Source organism: Crinia signifera, chromosome 6 (genome assembly GCF_055691185.1).
Source record: "Crinia signifera chromosome 6, ASM5569118v1, whole genome shotgun sequence".
Taxonomy (NCBI): Eukaryota; Metazoa; Chordata; class Amphibia; order Anura; family Myobatrachidae; genus Crinia; species Crinia signifera.
The window spans coordinates 11,901,306-11,921,769 of record NC_139222.1 but is presented as its reverse complement, the minus strand read 5'-3'; the positions used below and the strand labels follow the sequence as shown (position 1 = coordinate 11,921,769).

The window sequence follows — 20,464 nt, the reverse complement described above, 5'->3', positions numbered from 1 at the left end:
TAGGTTATAGGCTGCGGGGTGTGTGTGTGTATGGTTAGGGTTATAGGCTGCAGGGTGTGTATGGTTAGGGCTATAGGCTGCAGGGTGTGTATGGTTAGGGTTATAGGCTGCGGGGTGTGTGTATGGTTAGGGTTATAGGCTGCGGTGTGTGTGTATGGTTATAGGCTGCGGGGTGTGTGTATGGTTAGGGTTATAGGCTGCAGGGTGTGTATGGTTACAGGCTGCGGGGTGTGTGTATGGTTAGGGTTATAGGCTGCGGGGTGTGTATGGTTAGGGTTATAGACTGCGGGGTGTGTATGGTTAGGGTTATAGGCTGCGGGGTGTGTGTATGGTTAGGGTTATAGGCTGCGGGGTGTGTGTGTATGGTTAGGGTTATAGGCTGCGGTGTGTGTATGGTTAGGGTTATAGGCTGCGTGGTGTGTGTATGGTTAGGGTTATAGGCTGCGGGGTGTGTTTATGGTTAGGATTATAGGCTGCTGAGTGTGTGTTTGGTTAGGGTTATAGACTGCGGGGTGTGTGGTTAGGGTTATAGGCTGCGGGGGTGTGTGTGTGGTTAGGGTTATAGGCTGCAGTGTGTGTGGTTAGGGTTATAGGCTGCGGGGTGTGTATGGTTAGGGTTATAGACTGCGGGGGGTGTATGGTTAGGGTTATAAGCTGCGGGGGGTGTATGTATGGTTAGGGTTATAGGCTGTGAGGTGTGTATGGTTAGGGTTATAGGCTGCAGGGTGTGTATGGTTAGGGTTATAGGCTGCGGGGTGTGTATGGTTAGGGTTATAGGCTGCGGAGTGTGTATGGTTAGGGTTATAAGCTGCGGGGTGTGTATTGTTAGGGTAATAGGCTGCGGGGTGTGTGTGTGTATGGTTAGGGTTATAGGCTGCGGGGTGTGTGTGTGTATGGTTAGGGTTATAGGCTGCAGGGTGTGTATGGTTAGGGCTATAGGCTGCAGGGTGTGTATGGTTAGGGTTATAGGCTGCGGGGTGTGTGTATGGTTAGGGTTATAGGCTGCGGTGTGTGTGTATGGTTATAGGCTGCGGGGTGTGTGTATGGTTAGGGTTATAGGCTGCAGGGTGTGTATGGTTACAGGCTGCGGGGTGTGTGTATGGTTAGGGTTATAGGCTGCGGGGTGTGTATGGTTAGGGTTATAGACTGCGGGGTGTGTATGGTTAGGGTTATAGGCTGCGGGGTGTGTGTATGGTTAGGGTTATAGGCTGCGGGGTGTGTGTGTATGGTTAGGGTTATAGGCTGCGGGGTGTGCGTGTATGGTTAGGGTTATAGGCTGCGGGGTGTGTGTATGGTTATGGTTATAGGCTGCGGGGTGTGTTTATGGTTAGGATTATAGGCTGCTGAGTGTGTGTTTGGTTAGGGTTATAGACTGCGGGGGGTGTGGTTAGGGTTATAGGCTGCGGGGGTGTGTGTGGTTAGGGTTATAGGTTGCAGTGTGTGTGGTTAGGGTTATAGGCTGCGGGGTGTGTATGGTTAGGGTTATAGGCTGCGGGGTGTGTATGGTTAGGGTTATAGGCTGCGGGGTGTGTGTGTATAGTTATAGGCTGCGGGGTGTGTATGGTTAGGGTTATAGGCTGCGGTGTGTGTGTGGTTATGGTTATAGGCTGCGGGGTGTGTATGGTTGGCGTTATAGGCTGCGGGGTGTGTATGGTTGGCGTTATAGGCTGCGGGGTGTGTGTATGGTTAGGGTTATAGGCTGAGGGGTGTGTGTATGGTTAGGGTTATAGGCTGCGGTGTGTGTATGGTTAGGGTTATAGGCTGCGGGGTGTGTATGGTTAGGGTTATAGGCTGAGGGGTGTGTGTATGGTTAGGGTTATAGGCTGCGGGGTGTGTGTGTATGGTTAGGGTTATAGGCTGTGAGGTGTGTGTGTATGGTTAGGGTTATAGGCTGCGGGGTGTGTATGGTTAGGGTTATAGGCTGCGGGGGGTGTATGGTTAGGGTTATAAGCTGCGGGGTGTGTATTGTTAGGGTAATAGGCTGCGGGGTGTGTGTGTGTATGGTTAGGGTTATAGGCTGCAGGGTGTGTATGGTTAGGGCTATAGGCTGCAGGGTGTGTATGGTTAGGGTTATAGGCTGCGGGGTGTATGTGTATGGTTAGGGTTATAGGCTGCGGGGTGTGCGTGTATGGTTAGGGTTATAGGCTGCGGGGTGTGTGTATGGTTAGGGTTATAGGCTGCGGGGTGTGTGTGTATGGTTAGGGTTATAGGCTGCGGGGTGTGTGTATGGTTAGGGTTATAGGCTGCGGGGTGTGTGTATGGTTAGGATTATAGGCTGCTGAGTGTGTGTTTGGTTAGGGTTATAGACTGCGGGGTGTGTGGTTAGGGTTATAGGCTGCGGGGGTGTGTGTGTGGTTAGGGTTATAGGCTGCAGTGTGTGTGGTTAGGGTTATAGGCTGCGGGGTGTGTATGGTTAGGGTTATAGGCTGCGGGGTGTGTATGGTTAGGGTTATAGGCTGCGGGGTGTGTATGGTTAGGGTTATAGGCTGCGGGGTGTGTGTGTATGGTTATAGGCTGCGGGGTGTGTATGGTTAGGGTTATAGGCTGCGGTGTGTGTGTGGTTAGGGTTATAGGCTGAGGGGTGTGTGTATGGTTAGGGTTATAGGCTGCGGTGTGTGTGTATGGTTAGGGTTATAGGCTGAGGGGTGTGTGTATGGTTAGGGTTATAGGCTGCGGGGTGTGTATGGTTAGGGTTATAGGCTGAGGGGTGTGTGTATGGTTAGGGTTATAGGCTGCGGGGTGTGTGTGTATGGTTAGGGTTATAGGCTGCGGGGTGTGTATGGTTAGGGTTATAGGCTGCGGGGTGTGTGTATGGTTAGGGTTATAGGCTGCGGGGTGTGTGTATGGTTAGGGTTATAGGCTGCGGGGTGTGTGTATGGTTAGGGTTATAGGCTGCGGGGTGTGTGTATGGTTAGGGTTATAGGCTGCGGGGTGTGTGTGTGTATGGTTAGGGTTATAGGCTGCGGGGTGTGTGTATGGTTAGGGTTATAGGCTGCGGGGTGTGTGTATGGTTAGGGTTATAGGCTGCGGGGTGTGTGTGTGGTTAGGGTTACAGGCTGCGGGGTGTGTGTGTGGTTAGGGTTACAGGCTGCGGGGTGTGTGTATGGTTAGGGTTACAGGCTGCGGGGTGTGTGTGTGGTTAGGGTTATAGGCTGCGGGTGTGTGTATGGTTAGGGTTATAGGCTGCGGGGGTGTGTATGTTTAGGGTTATAGGCTGCGGTGTGTGTATGGTTAGGGTTATAGGCTGCGGGGTGTGTTTATGGTTAGGATTATAGGCTGCGGTCAGGTGTGTATGGTCAGGGTTATAGGCTGCGGTGTGTGTATGGTTAGGGCTATAGGCTGCGGGGTGTGTATGGTTAGGGTTATAGGCTGCGGGGTGTGTTTATGGTTAGGATTATAGGCTGCGGTCAGGTGTGTATGGTTAGGGTTATAGGCTGCGGTGTGTGTATGGTTAGGGTTATAGGCTGCGGTCAGGTGTGTATGGTTAGGGTTATAGGCTGCGGTCAGGTGTGTATGATAAGGGTTATAGGCTGCGGGGTGTGTGTGTATGGTTAGGGTTATAGGCTGCGGGGTGTGTGTATGGTTAGTGTTATAGGCTGCGGGGTGTGTATGGTTAGGGTTATATGCTGCGGGGTGTGTGTATGGTTGGTGTTATAGGCTGCGGGTTGTGTGTATGGTTAAGGTTATAGGCTGCGGGGTGTGTGTATGGTTAGGGTTACAGGCTGCGGGGTGTGTGTGTATGGTTAGGGTTATAGGCTGCGGGGTGTGTGTGTGTGGTTAGGGTTATAGGCTGCGGTGTGTGTGTGTATGGTTAGGGTTATAGGCTGCGGGGTGTGTATGGTTAGGGTTATAGGCTGGGTGTGTGTTGTTGGTGTTATAGGCTGCAGGTTGTGTGTGTGTGGTTAGTCTTATAGGCTGCAGGTTGTGTGTATGGTTAGGGTTATAGGCTGCGGGGTGTGTGTGTGTGGTTGGTGTTATAGGCTGCGGGGTGTGTGTGTGGTTGGTGTTATAGGCTGCGGGGTGTGTGTATGGTTAGGGTTATAGGCTGCGGGGTGTGTGTATTGTTAGGGTTATAGGCTGCGGGGTGTGTGTGTGGTTAGGGTTATAGGCTGCGGGGTGTGTGTGTATGGTTAGGGTTATAGGCTGCGGGGTGTGTATGGTTAGGGTTGTAGGCTGCGGGGTGTGTATGGTTAGGGTTGTAGGCTGCGGGGTGTGTATGGTTAGGGTTGTAGGCTGGGGGGTGTGTGTGTGTGTGTATGGTTAGGGTTATAGGCTGCGGGGTGTGTGTGTATAGTTAGGGTTATAGGCTGTGGGGTGTGTGTATGGTTAGGGTTGTAGGCTGTGGGGTGTGTGTATGGTTAGGGTTGTAGGCTGCGGGGTGTGTGTGTATGGTTAGGGTTATAGGCTGTGGGGTGTGTGTATGGTTAGGGTTGTATGCTGCGGGTGTGTATGGTTAGGGTTGTAGGCTGTGGGGTGTGTGTATGGTTAGGGTTGTATGCTGCGTGGTGTGTGTGTATGGTTAGGGTTGTAGGCTGTGGGGTGTGTGTATGGTTAGGGTTGTAGGCTGCGGGTGTGTATGGTTAGGGTAGTAGGCTGTGGGGTGTGTGTATGGTTAGGGTTGTAGGCTGCGGGGTGTGTGTGTATAGTTAGGGTTATAGGCTGTGGGGTGTGTGTATGGTTAGGGTTGTATGCTGCGGGTGTGTATAGTTAGGGTTGTAGGCTGTAGGGTGTGTGTATGGTTAGGGTAATAGGCTGTGGGAAGGGGGGTAGATGAATGGTTAGAGTCAGTGGCGGATTAGCCACGGGTCGATAGGGGCGGTCGCCCCAGGGCCCCCACACATCTGCTTTTGGGGGACACTCTGGATGATTCACCTCTCTGCAACTCTTCATTCATCCTGTCCGGACCTCTGGTTCCAGGGGGGGGGGGGGGGGGGGAGCAGCAGATTCTGTTACAGTGTCTTATATAGCGCAGCAGATTCCGTTACAGCGTCTTATATAGCGCAGCAGATTCCGTTACAGTGTCTTATATAGCGCAGCAGATTCCGTTACAGTGTCTTATATAGCGCAGCAGATTCCGTTACAGTGTCTTATATAGCGCAGCAGATTCCGTTACAGTGTCTTATATAGCGCAGCAGATTCCGTTACAGCGTCTTATATAGCGCAGCAGATTCCGTTACAGTGTCTTATATAGCGCAGCAGATTCCGTTACAGTGTCTTATATAGCGCAGCAGATTCCGTTACAGTGTCTTATATAGCGCAGCAGATTCCGTTACAGTGTCTTATATAGCGCAGCAGATTCCGTTACAGCGTCTTATATCGCGCAGCAGATTCCGTTACAGCGTCTTATATAGCGCAGCAGATTCCGTTACAGTGTCTTATATAGCGCAGCAGATTCCGTTACAGTGTCTTATATAGCGCAGCAGATTCCATTACAGTGTCTTATATAGTGCAGCAGATTCCGTTACGGCGTCTTATATAGCGCAGCAGATTCCGTTACAGCGTCTTATATAGCGCAGCAGATTCTATTACAGTGTCTTATATAGCGCAGCAGATTCCGTTACAGCGTCTTATATAGCGCAGCAGATTCCGTTACAGCGTCTTATATACCGCAGCAGATTCCGTTACAGCGTCTTATATAGCGCAGCAGATTCTGTTACAGCGTCTTATATAGCGCAGCAGATTCCGTTACAGCGTCTTATATATCGCAGCAGAGTCCGTTACAGTGTCTTATATAGCGCAGCAGATTCCGTTACAGTGCCTTATATAGCGCAGCAGATTCCGTTAGTGTCTTATATAGCGCAGCAGATTCCGTTGCGCTTTACAATGGTATGTGAGGTGTAATAAGGACAGCCAATGACGGGCCAGCAATGTCAAAATATTGTGTCTGTAAGCATTAAAGGGCACGTATAGCATCACCAGTGAGTGATATATATCTACTTGCAGACCCATAATATAGGGGCAGCACGCTGCATGCATGGCAAGGATGAGTGTGCGCACAGCGGGGAGCCCTGCAGAAAGCACGGGACTGTATGTTACTACTAAGTAGTACACATTATTACCAGTCATAAATCACAGCCAAATGACTCATCTCACACAAATAGCAAGTCCTGGGGGGTACCAGCACCCTCTACCACTGCCAACATCAACACATGGGTTGGTCTTTGTTTGCTTAATTTGTATTTCTACCTTTGGCCGTCTCTCGCTTTGGCCGTCTCTCCCTCTCGCCGCCTCCTCCCCTCACATTCCAAGTCTGTAGCTGCGCAGGAGCAGGTAGGCTGCAGCAGGAGGGGCAGCCTCAGGGCATGCTGGGAATGGTAGTCCGCAGCAGCCGGCACATCTATTATCCCTCCCTGTGTATGGATACAGCTCGCCTCACACTTTATGGCTGCAGAGAGCCTAAAACTCCCGGCATGCACCTGGATCAGCCTCCTCTGCTCTCAGGAACATACTGCTGGCTGTGTTTGTCGGCCATATTTGTGCTCCAAAGTGAAGCCAATCTAAGGACTCCCCCTAGTGGCGGGACTGCGAAAAATCCTATCTTTATAATGGGGGAAGTTTCACTAAATTAAAAAATAACTGTACCGATCTGAAAAACCTAAACCCCAAAAGGCACTACACTGGGACAATATCTACCTAATAAAACAAACCCCAAGTCTCAATTGTTCCTCTACCCTGAGTTATGCCTTCCCAAAAATCCCCTCATAGACTAACATGGGTGACAAGTTGTCATTTCTGAAGTGGCAGAAAAAAACTGACAGTTGGAAGCTTAGATCGCTCCCAATTGCTCATTTTTTTATATTTCGCCCTGAAATTTGGCACGCAGCACCGGTTGACGATTCTACGCGTACATGCCAAATTTCAGCTCAGTACGTCTAGTCACTTTTGAGGTGTAGTCACTCAAATACCATGCCCCCAACCGAAAAGTTCCCTATGGGAAAAATCTGTTTGATGGATTCAGCCTTAATATAAGGGCACGACGTGCCCTTATAATATATATATATATATATATATATATATATATATACACACACACACACACACACACATATATATATACACACACATATACATATACACACATATACATATACACACCAACACACACACACACACATACATGCATACACACACAAAAAAAGAGGGCACATACAGTAAATATTAGACCATAAAATATCCTCATATTTTCATAGAATCATACAAATACAATATATTGTGTAACCGACATAACTCAGTGATGACAATATATGATATATAATATTTATACCAACATTTCTCCTTATATTCGGAATATTGGAGGCAGCCTTACCATGTCCCTCATCTCCCGGGTATTACATTACACCCTTGTGTGTATTTTCTGGTGTCTAACAAGATGTGATTTACCTGTAAAACATTTCCCACACTCAGAACATGCATACGGCTTCTCCCCTGTGTGAGATCTCTGATGTCTAAAGAGATCTCCTTTCACTGAAAAACATTTCCCACACTCAGAACATGCATACGGCTTCTCCCCTGTGTGAGTGCTCTGATGTTTAACAAGATCTCCTTTCCGGGCAAAACATTTTTCACACTCTGAACATGGAAACGGCTTCTTCCCTGTGTGGATTAACTGATGACTATTAAGTTCTGATTTAAATATATAACATTTCCCACACTCAGAACAAGGAAATGGCTTCTCTCCTGTGTGGCTTAGTTGATGTCTTTTACGGCCTATTCTATTTGAAAAACATTTCCCACACTCAGAACATGCATATGGCTTCTCCCCTGTGTGAATTCTCTGATGCCTCCCAAGACAGTTTTTTTGTGCAAAACATTTCCCACACTCAGAACATGGAAATGGCTTCTCCCCTGTGTGAGTTCTCTGATGTTTTACAAGTTCTGCTTTCGAAGGAAAACATTTCTCACACTCAGAACATGGAAATGGCTTCTCCCCTGTGTGAGTTCTCTGATGAAGTACAAGACATGATTTTTGTGTAAAACCTTTCCCACACTGTGAGCATGGAAACAGATTTTTCCCTGTGTGAATTCTTTGATGTAGGACCAGATAAAATTTTGTTGTAAAACTTTTTCCACATTCAGAGCATGAAAATGGCTTCTCACCTGTGTGGCTTCTCTGATGTTTAACAAGTTCTGAGTTATATGTAAAACATATCCCACATTCAGAACATGTAATCGGCTTCACCCCTGTGTGGGTTCTCTGATGTAAAATACAATTTGATTTCTGTGTAAAACATTTCCCACACTCAGAGCATTTAAATGGCTTCTCCCCTGTGTGAGTTCTCTTATGTTTAACAAGATAATCTTTATATGCAAAACATTTCCCACACTCAGAGCATGTAAATGGCTTCTCCCCTGTGTGAGTTCTCTTATGTTTAACAAGATCATCTTTATATGCAAAACATTTCCCACACTCCGAGCATGTAAATGGCTTCTCCCCTGTGTGGTTTCTCTGATGTCTAATACAATTTGATTTCTGTGTAAAACATTTCCCACACTCAGAGCATGTAAATGGCTTCTCCCCTGTGTGAGTTCTTTTATGTTTAACAAGAACTTCTTTATACGCAAAACATTTCCCACACTCAGAGCATGGAAACGGCTTCTCCCCTGTGTGAGTTCTCTGATGTTCAACTAACTTTGACTTACACAGAAAATGCTTATCACATTCACAACAGGAAAATATTTTGTGAGATGTACCAGGTATACCAACATCGGTGCCATCAGTGGAACATTCCTCATTATCGGTGTCATCAGTGGAACATTCCTCATTATCGGTGGCATCAGTGGAACATTCCTCACTATCGGAGGGAGCAGGCGATGTATCTGCACTGTGATGGACTGAATGTATAGTTAGAGGAATGCGGTTTTCTCCTGGAGAACTTCCTGTGATGTCATCTTCTATTTTCAAATGTAAAAAAAAAAAAAAAAAAGGTTTAACCATCAGAGTTATTCCTGAAATATATACATGGAAATTGATATCTTATTTTTTACATCAGGGAGCATTTCCGGAGACCCCGTCCCACATTGAAAATTGGGACGCCCCTGCACTGAAGGGGTTAATCCCTGTTCTGTGGCGCCATCTTTACATGTTTAGAATGTTATAACATATGTAGTGCTGTATGCACAGTTGTGGGATTACATACGTCACTGTATATACACCTAGGAGTATTGCACAAAGCATATATCTATATAATAGTAATGAGATACCAGCGATTTATACTCAGCGATAATTCCATTTCTTCTTAGAGATCCCATGGCAGCCAAGACCTTGGGGCTTCATCCCTCTCCACGTGGTTAGACAGGGGGATATTTCTAGGGACCTCCCCCTTCTGGTATAACACCCTGCTCCTCCCCTTCCTCCTTGCCTATTGAGGTCCCAGGAAAAGCACTACGAGGGGAGGGATTCTGGTGGCTGCCATGGGATCTGTAATGAATGGAATTATCGCTGAGTATAACTCACTGTTTTCTTGTATAATCCCCATGGCAGCCAACACCTTGGGACATACCAGAGGAGAATAGAGGGAGACAACAATTGTGATAATAGTAATCATTAAGGACACTCTACAGGACTTGATCCCCAAATTGGGATAGTGACACATTGAAAGCATGATGTTTGGGGAGGTCTGACTAGAAGACCAAGTGGTCGCGTCACAAATGTCCTTGATAGAAGCTGTAGCCTTCCTGGCCCAGGAATGCCCTAGTACAGTGTGCCTTACGGATACGCGGAATCTCTTTACCTTCCATCTTGTAGATGCATGTGATCAATTCTCTCATCCATCTGGATATTGTCTGCTTGGTAGGGGCGAAACCCTTCCTTACTCCTTCTGGCACCACTAACAGGTTTTTGGATTTTCTGATTTCTTTCAGTCTAACCAAGGCAATAGTAATTCCTCTCACTAAATCCAGTTTATGCCATAATTCTTCTCTCTCATCTTTAGGATTAGGGAAGAAGGCAGGTAACGAAATCTCCTGGTTGAGATGAAACAATGGAACCACCTTGGGCAGACAGTCAGGATTGGTCCTTAATACAATTCTATCAGGAAGTATCTTCAGATCTGGTTCTTCCATCCAAAGAGCTTGTATCTCGCTTACTCTCCATGCGGAGGTTAGAGCCACCAGAAAAACCATTTCCCAGGTTAGATATTTCAGGGAAATTTCAGATAATTCTCTCATCAAGGCATTCAGTACTAAGTTCAAGTCCCAAGGGGCCACTAGCAACCTAACGGAAGGCCGTAACCATTTATTGGCGCTATAAAATCTTCCAATCAGATCTTCTGCCAACTTTCTGTTCAGAAGGATGCTCAATGCAGATATTTGTCCCTTGAGAGCAGAGGTAGCTAGACCGGCAAATATACCCTTCCACAAGATCTGCAAAACTGGAGCTGTAGCGGATTTCACAATCATATCAGCAAAACCTTTCCACTTAATAATCGCTTGGCAGATTCTATAGTATGCAAAGGACGAAACTTCTCTTCTTACTTGTAATAGGACAGAAATGACTTGATCTGACAAACCTCTTTGCCTTAACGAGCTCCTCTCAATTTCCATCGTCAGAGATCATGCTGCTGGATTTGGATGAACAGCCGGCCCTTGATGTAGTAGGTTTGGGACTGATGGGAGAGTCAAGGGTTCCTGGACCGATAATTTCAGAACCATGATCTTCTCGGCCAAAACGGTAGGACTTCAATTACATCCACCTGATCTTCTATCACCTTCCTGAGAACTCGATAGATTAATGGGAAGGGTGGAAGCACATAACCCAGAAGACCGTTCTACTGGCCTGAAAAACTATCTACTGCAGATGTCTGGGGCAGATAGTATCTGGAGAAGAATTGTTTGCCTTTTACTCTCTTACTACCTCCTTCAATACCTCGCCGTTCATCTCCCTCTCACCAGGGAGAATCTGGATTGTGCTTAAAAAAAACTAAAAAACGCCAACATATTTTTCTGTCCCTGGAACGTAAACTGCAGGTAATGAAATTACATTTCTTTCTGCCCAAGCGAGATTTATTATTATTTTTTTAATTCAATTTTTTATTGTATTGAGGCATCAAAATACGGCTTTACAATGAAGATCAACATAACCTGTCAAGCATTACAGATTTACAGATTTCCATCAAAAGTCTTTAAGTGCAATGCAGAGATTACTGTTAATAGGCGACAGTCATTTACACTTTACAATGAAGTACAACAACAACAACGAGTTCAATACATGGAGCTTTTTATCTACCAATGTGGAGCCTGGGTTTTTCTTTACCATTAATGTATCCTGTTCCGGAGCCTGGGAAGAACACCCGCTTGGCCATTTATTCACCATGCAGATTTATTGGGGGGGGGGGGGTCATTTGCTGCGAGTCTGGTAATATACCAGGTAGTGTTCTGTAGGCTGCTGTGTAGGGTGGATTATGTCAGGTAGATGGCAATAGATTTTAAGACCATTGTCCGGAGTTCTGTTAAGAAGCGGCTATTCAGGATGCCCCACCCACCGGAAGATCCAAAGCGATAATTTTTGAGGTTGCTGACATCAGAGGCTTGGCTCCTGGTGCCTCAGATGAGCTACCACCAAAGGGAACCTACTTCTCCTCTCTAGAGGCAGCCTGAGGGATTTACCTCCTGTGAGTCTATGGAGTGACCCCTCAAGCGACCAATCTATTTTTGGAATGAGCATCTGCCGACCAGGATCTCCACCATAATGCTCTTCTGGCTGTAACCCCGGCAGCCATAGATCTTGCTGCAAATGAAATGACATCAGTGAAGCCTCACAAATGAATTCCACCGCTTTCTGGACAATTTGTTCTCTTCCATATCTGCATGCAAATTCATTCTCCAGAATCTTAAGGGCCTGGAAACTGAAGCAATAGAGATCTCTGCCTTTAAAGACACCGCTGTAGAGAATTCTCCATTCTATCCATTGGATCTCTAAATGAGGCACCATCCTCTAATGGTATCGTAGTACAAGAAGTTATCTCTGCTGCACCCGCTCTGGGCAAACTGCAACACTCCACAAAGAGTTCATCTTTAACCTTGCACATTCGGTCATCCAGAGACAACGTTCCCTGCCTCTTGTCCAGATAAGTCCCTCATAACCTGATGAACAGGAAAATGCCGACTCTTCTTAGATCTATCTTCAGATAACGTGTCTCCACCTTCCACCGGGGCAGCTGGGTCTTTATAATTCATGGATTTATATAGATTTTCTTTTAATATACTCTCAACCGTATCCAAGATAAACTCTCTGGTGTCTTCTCTAACGTCACCAGACTCCTCATTAGATTCATCTTCCACAGGGTCATTGGGTCTACAGCAACAAGGTCGACAGACAGCAAGGTCAACATGGGTTTAGGTCGACATGGGTGTTGGTCAACAGGTCATTGGGATGACACAAGCATTAGGTTGACAGTCAAACGGTCGACATGGGGTTTTTCACTGTTTTTTTTGAGCCGACATGTGCCGACAGGTGGTATTTCATGCCCTACCATCCACTAGGGCGTGGTGGGACAATAAAATAGTGTGCCCAACGCATAGAGAGCGCAGCTGTGTCCATGTTGACAATGTCGACATTCAGCCATCAGATCGCCCTCTCCTTGTAGTGTTTTTCCAGGGACATAAATACGGTGACACTTCAAAGACTAGGAGATGGGGGGAGGTGGTGGGGTGACACACCGGCAGGCATGGGGTGACACACCGGCAGGCATGGGGTGACACACCGGCAGGCATGGGGTGACACACCGGCAGGCATGGGGTGACACACCGGCAGGCGAGTGGTCCCTTAATACCGCCTGGGTAACTAGAGGAGACTGAGAACATCCAATGGTTATGGCGGCAATGGGATTTCTAAGAAGAAATGGAATTATCTGTGAATATAATGCGCTGCTCTCTCACATAACCGATAACAACAAGTCTCTCATTGCCAACAAATAGCCCCTCTGGGCGCGCCATCCCCCTTACACCTCACCCGCGCACAGCGTCTTTCTCACGTTACATTTACATCTTAGCTGCACAAGTAAAACCACAAGAGGTAACACATGACATTGCTGGTGTGCACTGATCCCTGGGGTGTGCGACACTTCTAGATGTGTGTGAGTGTGCAAGAAGGGCTCCGAGGCAGCGGGTGCATCTTATTCCCCTCGGTGAGGTCTGTTGTGCTTCCTCTGTGACACTGGTGTGTAATGTACCAATTCCTGTGCAGTTACTCGCAGCCAACTATCTCTAATACAATGACAGCGGATTATAGTTGTGTCTGCGCTATGACTAATATGCAGAATATACAGTAATATACAGTACACTACAGCTCTCTGGCAGATACATCTCCCTTATTCCTACTGACAGAGGAGGGGGCGGGGTAAGAGATTAGGGACAGTGACAGAGGAGGGGGACGGGATAAGAGATTAGGGCAGTGACAGAGGAGGGGGCGGGATAAGAGATCAGGAGCAGTGACGGGAGGGGGCGGGATAAGAGATCAGGAGCAGTGACGGGAGGGGGCGGGATAAGAGATCAGGAGCAGTGACGGGAGGGGGCGGGATAAGAGATCAGGAGCAGTGACGGGAGGGGGCGGGATAAGAGATCAGGAGCAGTGACAGGAGGGGGCGGGATAAGAGATCAGGAGCAGTGACAGGAGGGGGCGGGATAAGAGATCAGGAGCAGTGACAGGAGGGGGCGGGATAAGAGATCAGGAGCAGTGACAGGAGGGGGCGGGATAAGAGATCAGGAGCAGTGACAGGAGGGGGCGGGATAAGAGATTAGAGCAGTGACAGGAGGGGGCGGGATAAGAGATTAGGAGCAGTGACAGGAGGGGGCGGGATAAGAGATTAGGAGCAGTGACAGGAGGGGGCGGGATAAGAGATTAGGAGCAGTGACAGGAGGGGGCGGGATAAGAGATTAGGAGCAGTGACAGGAGGGGGCGGGATAAGAGATTAGAGCAGTGACAGGAGGGGGCGGGATAAGAGATTAGGAGCAGTGACAGGAGGGGGCGGGATAAGAGATTAGGAGCAGTGACAGGAGGGGGCGGGATAAGAGATTAGGAGCAGTGACAGGAGGGGGCGGGATAAGAGATTAGAGCAGTGACAGGAGGGGGCGGGATAAGAGATTAGAGCAGTGACAGGAGGGGGCGGGATAAGAGATTAGAGCAGTGACAGGAGGGGGCGGGATAAGAGATTAGAGCAGTGACAGGAGGGGGCGGGATAAGAGATTAGAGCAGTGGCAGGAGGGGGCGGGATAAGAGATTAGAGCAGTGACAGGAGGGGGCGGGATAAGAGATTAGAGCAGTGACAGGAGGGGGCGGGATAAGAGATTAGGGCAGTGACAGGAGGGGGCGGGATAAGAGATGAGGGCAGTGACAGGGGAGGGGGCGGGATAAGAGATTAGAGCAGTGACAGGAGGGGGCGGGATAAGAGATTAGAGCAGTGACAGAGGAGGGGGCGGGATAAGAGATTAGAGCAGTGACAGAGGAGGGGGCGGCATAAGAGATGAGGGCAGTGACAGGGGAGGGGTTGGGATAAGAGATGAGGGCAGTGACAGGGGAGGGGGCGGGATAAGAGATTAGGGCAGTGACAGGGGAGGGGGCGGGATAAGAGATTAGAGCAGTGACAGGAGGGGGCGGGATAAGAGATTAGAGCAGTGACAGGAGGGGGCGGGATAAGAGATTAGAGCAGTGACAGGAGGGGGCGGGATAAGAGATTAGAGCAGTGACAGGAGGGGGCGGGATAAGAGATTAGAGCAGTGACAGGAGGGGGCGGGATAAGAGATTAGAGCAGTGACAGGAGGGGGCGGGATAAGAGATTAGAGCAGTGACAGGAGGGGGCGGGATAAGAGATTAGAGCAGTGACAGGAGGGGGCGGGATAAGAGATGAGGGCAGTGACAGGGGAGGGGGCGGGATAAGAGATGAGGGCAGTGACAGGGGAGGGGGCGGGATAAGAGATGAGGGCAGTGACAGGGGAGGGGGCGGGATAAGAGATGAGGGCAGTGACAGGGGAGGGGGCGGGATAAGAGATTAGGGCAGTGACAGGGGAGGGGGCGGGATAAGAGATTAGGGCAGTGACAGGGGAGGGGGCGGGATAAGAGATTAGGGCAGTGACATAAGGGGGCGGGATAAGAGATTAGGGCAGTGACAGAGAAGGGGGCGGGATAAGAGATTAGGGCAGTGACAGAGGAGGGGGCGGGGTAAAAGATCAGGGGCAGTGAGAGGAGGGGGCAGGATAAGAGATCAGGGGCAGTGACAGAGGAGGGGGCGGGATAAGAGATCAGGGGCAGTGACAGAGGAGGGGGCCGGATAAGAGATCAGGGGCAGTGACAGAGGAGGGGGCGGGATAAGAGATTAGGGCAGTGACAGAGGAGGGGGCGGGATAAAAGATTAGGGCAGTGACAGGGGAGCGGGCGGGATAAGATTAGGGCGCGGGATAAGAGATTAGGGCATTGACAGAGGAGAGGGGGGATAGGGATAAGAGATTAGGGGCAGTGAGAGGAGGGGGCGGGATAAGAGATTAGGGCAGTGACAGAGGAGAGGGGGGGATAAGAGATTAGGGCAGTGGCAGAGGAGGGGGCGGGATAAGAGATTAGGGCAGTGACAGAGGAGGGGGCGGGGTAAGAGATTAGGGGCAGTGACAGAGGAGGGGGCGGGGTAAGAGATTAGGGGCAGTGACAGAGGAGGGGGCGGGGTAAGAGATTAGGGGCAGTGACAGAGGAGGGGGCGGGGTAAGAGATTAGGGGCAGTGACAGAGGAGGGGGCGGGGTAAGAGATTAGGGGCAGTGACAGAGGAGGGGGCGGGGTAAGAGATTAGGGCAGTGAGAAAGGAGTGGGCGGGATAAGACGTTAGGGGCAGTGACAGAGGAGGGGGCGGGATAAGAGATTAGGGGCAGTGACAGAGGAGGGGGCGGGATAAGAGATTAGGGCAGTGAGAGGAGGGGGCGGGGTAAGAGATTAGGGCAGTGAGAGGAGGGGGTGGGGTAAGAGATTAGGGCAGTGAGAGCGGAGAGGGTGGGATAAAACGTTAGAGGCAGTGACAGAGGAGGGGGCTGGATAAGAGATTAGGGGGAGTGACAGAGGAGGGGGCGGGATAAGAGATTAGGGGGGAGTGACAGAGGAGGGGGCGGGATAAGAGATTAGGTCAGTGACAGAGGAGGGGGCAGGATAAGAGATTAGGTCAGTGACAGAGGAGGGGGCAGGATAAGAGATTAGGTCAGTGACAGAGGAGGGGGCGGGATAAGAGACTGATGCAGTGACTGCACATATGCAGCTCTTTGTATACATAGGGGCAGATGTACTAAGCCTTGGAGAGCAACCAATCAGCTCCTGTCATTTATCAAACACAGCCCATAACATGGCAGCTAGGAGCTGATTGGCTGGTACTATACCACTCCCCTTATATTACTTACCTGTGCTGATCCCTGTAGGGATCTCCTCCTCCTTACACGGCTGATCTCCCCTCACATACGTCTCCTCTTCTCCTTCTAGGTTCTCCTCTTTAATATTAGTCAGAGCTTCCTCCTATTACCCCACAATACAATGAGATACAGGAGTAATGGTCAGTAATGCAGAATACACAGAAGTCTATCAGTAAGACGCACACAGCCGCTGTACAGCAGGAAGTCACTGGTGTGTGATGGGACCTCATCTCTATCTATGTGATACATGTGCAATGTCATGTATGATCTGTGCACATAACACGGGTCTGTGTTACACATAATTACTATGTACAGGCTTTAGTACAGGGGACATTGGTTTGCAGATTGGGGAAGAGATGGTATTTCCCTGTGTCTGGTTATTACTTAGGCCTAGGTCCTACCTGCTGCCACCCTCGGTCCTATCCCAGCTACAGCCCCAGGGATCACATGTACGGAAGTATTCACAGCCTTTGCATATGCCGTTTCCTCTTATCATCCTTGAGATGTTCCTACAGCTTCATTGGGGTCCTCCTGTGGTAAATTCAGTTGATTGGACAAGATTTGGGATGGCCCGCACCTGTCTATATAAGGCCCCACACGTGACAGTGCCAATGTCAGAGCACAAACCAAGCATGAACGCAAAGGAACTGTCTGTAGACCTCCGAGACAGGAGGCACAAATGTGGGAAGGGTACAGAAAAATATCTGCTGCATTGAAGGTCCCAATGAGCACAGTGGCCTCCATCATCCGTAAATGGAAGAAGTTCAGAACCACCAGGACTCTTCCTAGAGCGATCGGGGGAGAAGGGCCCTAGTCAGGGAGATGACCAAGAACCTGATGGTCACTCGGTCATAGCTACAGCATTCCTCTGTGGAGAACCTTCCAGAAGGACATCCATCTCTGCAGCAATCCACCAATCAGGCCTGTATGGTGGAGCGGCCAGACGGAAGCCACTCATTAGTAAAAAGAACATGGCAACCTGCCTGGAGTTTAGCAAAATGCACCTGACGGACTCTCAGACCATGAGAAACTAAATTCTCTGGACTGAGAGGAGGTGTGATCTCTTTGGCGTGAATGCCAGGCGACATGTTTGAAGGAAACCAGGCACCGCTCATCACCAGGCCAATACCATCCTTACAGTGAGGCATGGCGGTGGCAGCATCATGCTGTGGGGATCAGCGGCAGGAACTGGGAGATGTGTCAGTATAGAGGGGAAGATGAATGCAGCAATGTACAGAGACATCCTGGATGACAACCTGCTCCAGAGCTCATGACCTCAGACTGGGGCGACGGTTCATCTTTCAGCAGGACAACGACCCTAAGCGCACACAGCCCAGATATCAGAGGAGCGGCTTCAGGACAACTCTGTGACTGTCCCTGAGTGGCCCAGCCAGAGCCCAGACTAGAATCCGATTGGACATCTCTGGAGAGATCTGAGAATGGCTGTGCACCGATGCTGATCACCCAACCTGATGGAGCTTGTGAGGTGCTGCGAAGAGGAATGGGTGAAACTGCCCAAAGACAGGTGTGCCAAGCACAAAGACCTGAGGCTGTAATTGCTGCCAAAGGTGCATCAACATAGTACTGAGCCAAGGCTGTGAATACTTACTGTATGAACATGGGATTGCTTTGTTTATTTATTTGTAATAAATTTGCTAAAATCTCTTATAAACTTTTTTTCATGTTGCCATTATGGGGTATTGTGTGTAGAAATATGAGAGAAAACAAATGAATTTATTTTATTTTGTAATAAGACTATAACATAGCAAAATGTGGAAAAAGATGAAATGCTGTGAATACATTCTGGGTGTATCTTTATTCCTTGGGAATTTTGTATCTACTTTCACTCCCCAGTCAGGTCCCTGTGTCAGTAATAGAGATAACAGTGATGTCACTGTGACACTCCCAGACCCCCTCACCTCCCCGGTCAGGTCCCTGTGTCAGTAATAGTGATAACAGTGATGTCACTGTGACGCTCCCAGACCCCCTCACCTCCCCAGTCAGGTCCCTGTGTCAGTAATAGAGATAAGAGTGATGTCACTGTGACGCTCCCAGACCCCCTCACCTCCCCAGTCAGGTCCCTGTGTCAGTAATAGAGATAATAGTGATGTCACTGTGACGCTCCCAGACCCCCTCACCTCCCCGGTCAGGTCCCTGTGTCAGTAATAGAGATAAGAGTGATGTCACTGTGACACTCCCAGACCCCCTCACCTCCCCAGTCAGGTCCCTGTGTTAGTAATAGAGATAATAGTGATGTCACTGTGACGCTCCCAGACCCCCTCACCTCCCCGGTCAGGTCCCTGTGTCAGTAATAGAGATAAGAGTGATGTCACATGTGACCTCTGACCTTGTATATTACCGTTTCCATGATGGCGTCTCTACAGTCCTCTGTATAACGTCTTGTGCGCGTCTCGCAGCGTAATCCCTCTGCCAATAGTGGAGAATAAACACACATGTAAACGGAAGCAAAAGAACGGAGCCGAAGCACAATGTGCATAAAGTGACAATAAGCAGCACAAAGTCCCCTAATACCGGGAACACGACCCCCCCATGCTGCATTCTGTAGTAGGGTAGAGGGACTATGGCCGGCGCTAGCGTCCAGTGAGGATGTAATAATACCACAGATACCCCCATTAGGATTAATAACGTATGTACCAATAATTACCCCAAATTACAGGACATAAATGTTCACAAGTTATTGTATACAAACTACATACATAATACACACATACATAGTGATAGCAGGGGTGGTGACCAATAGCAGCCTGGCACCAGGTGTGGGCGCTGCGGTGGGATTAGGAAGTGTGGGTGGTCCCGGTATTAGCGGCTTGGTGCCATCCTGATGCATTTTGTACACAGAGACCCATCATCCTGTACGGAGAGCGCGCACGTTACATTCCGGGGTACGTTTCAGAAGATCCTGATTGGTCAGATATAGGAACCAACCAGATCATACATACACAATGCTGCTGGGGGGGGGGGCTGCCATAAGATTAGAGATGGCTAGTGAATCGCTGTCTCGACTCAGTGACTGGAATCATTACCCTGGATGCAGGATTCGAGTGACTCAATGAGCAGAGACAGCAGCAGCATTATAGCATATTAGGCTCAGCCCCTCCTCTCTGAGTCGTCAGGCTCAGCAGGAGGAAGTAGGGATTGGCCATGGTTGCCATCGATGGCAATTCTGCAACTGGCCATAAATAGTGCTAAACTATGCAATGGATGACCATCAATATTTTTACATATCGATGGTCATCCATTGTGTTTGATTGATTGGCCTGCGGGCCAATCAAAACATGGGGGCGGGGCTTTGCAGGTGTGCTCCGTGTCCCTGCACTTTGAAAAAAATAAATAAAAAAGCAAAACATTGTTTTGCTGTGCCAACGATGTAGGGAAACCATCTGGTTCTCCCCAACGATGGCAAAAGTATTCAACATCGGCCATGAACTATCGATGATTTCAAATCATCGATGGTCAATAGCCATCCCTAGTAGGAAGGAGAGTGCAGGAACAGCTGACTCCAAGTCAAGTCTATGCTGTGAGTCGTGCAATGTCTCTCTCTACCTGCAATTCCACACGAGTCATGAGCCCAGCCAATGACTTACTCCCTGGTCTGCCAGCACACACTGCACACTGAGGGGCTGAGACTCTGCAACTCCGTGAATGTGCACGGTCTCTCTCTGCCTGCAAAGCCAAATGAATAGCGACTCGTGAGCCGGGTCACTCACTGGACACTAGTCATGGGCAAGACGATTCTTTGGGATGAGTTGAGACACACGGCTCAGCTCAGTAAAGTGTGTAGAGACAGTGACTCGGCTCTCGAGTCACTACTCATTTGGATTGCAGGCACAGGGAGACAGTGCAGGGCTCACAGCACACTCAGTGTGTGCTGTGTGCCAGCAGACAGGAAGTTAGTCAGTGGCTGGGCTCATGACCCGTGGTGTTGAATTGCAGGCACAGGGAGACAGTGCACGGCTCCCAGCACACTCAGGGAGTAGTGTGTCCCTCAGTGTGTGCTGTGTGCCGGCAGACAGGAAGTTAGTCAGTGGCTGGGCTCATGACTCGTGTGGAATTGCAGGCAGAGAGACA

The 20,464-nt window shown here is 49.1% G+C and overlaps 1 protein-coding gene and 1 long non-coding RNA gene across 2 annotated transcripts in view; both read right to left on the bottom strand.

The window, feature by feature from the left end:
- Window positions 1-18,804, bottom strand: part of LOC146009995 (uncharacterized) — a 54,659-nt gene extending 35,855 nt beyond the window's left edge. The window contains exons 1-2 of the long non-coding RNA XR_014444712.1: window positions 18,723-18,804; window positions 16,367-16,478 (exon numbers count right to left, since the gene is read on the bottom strand). This is a non-coding gene — a long non-coding RNA (uncharacterized LOC146009995). The remainder of the gene's footprint in view (window positions 1-16,366; window positions 16,479-18,722) is intronic.
- LOC146007364 (uncharacterized) lies at window positions 7,157-8,935 on the bottom strand. Its single transcript, XM_083145712.1, has one exon. It carries the CDS (start codon window positions 8,933-8,935, stop codon window positions 7,334-7,336), a length of 1,602 nt encoding a protein of 533 aa, XP_083001838.1. The 3' UTR covers window positions 7,157-7,333.
- Window positions 18,805-20,464: the final 1,660 nt, after the last annotated feature.

Coding starts and splice junctions, on each gene's coding strand:
- LOC146007364 (XM_083145712.1), bottom strand. CDS start 8,935: ATGGTTAAACCTTTTTTTTTTTTTTTTTTACATTTGAAAATAGAAGAT.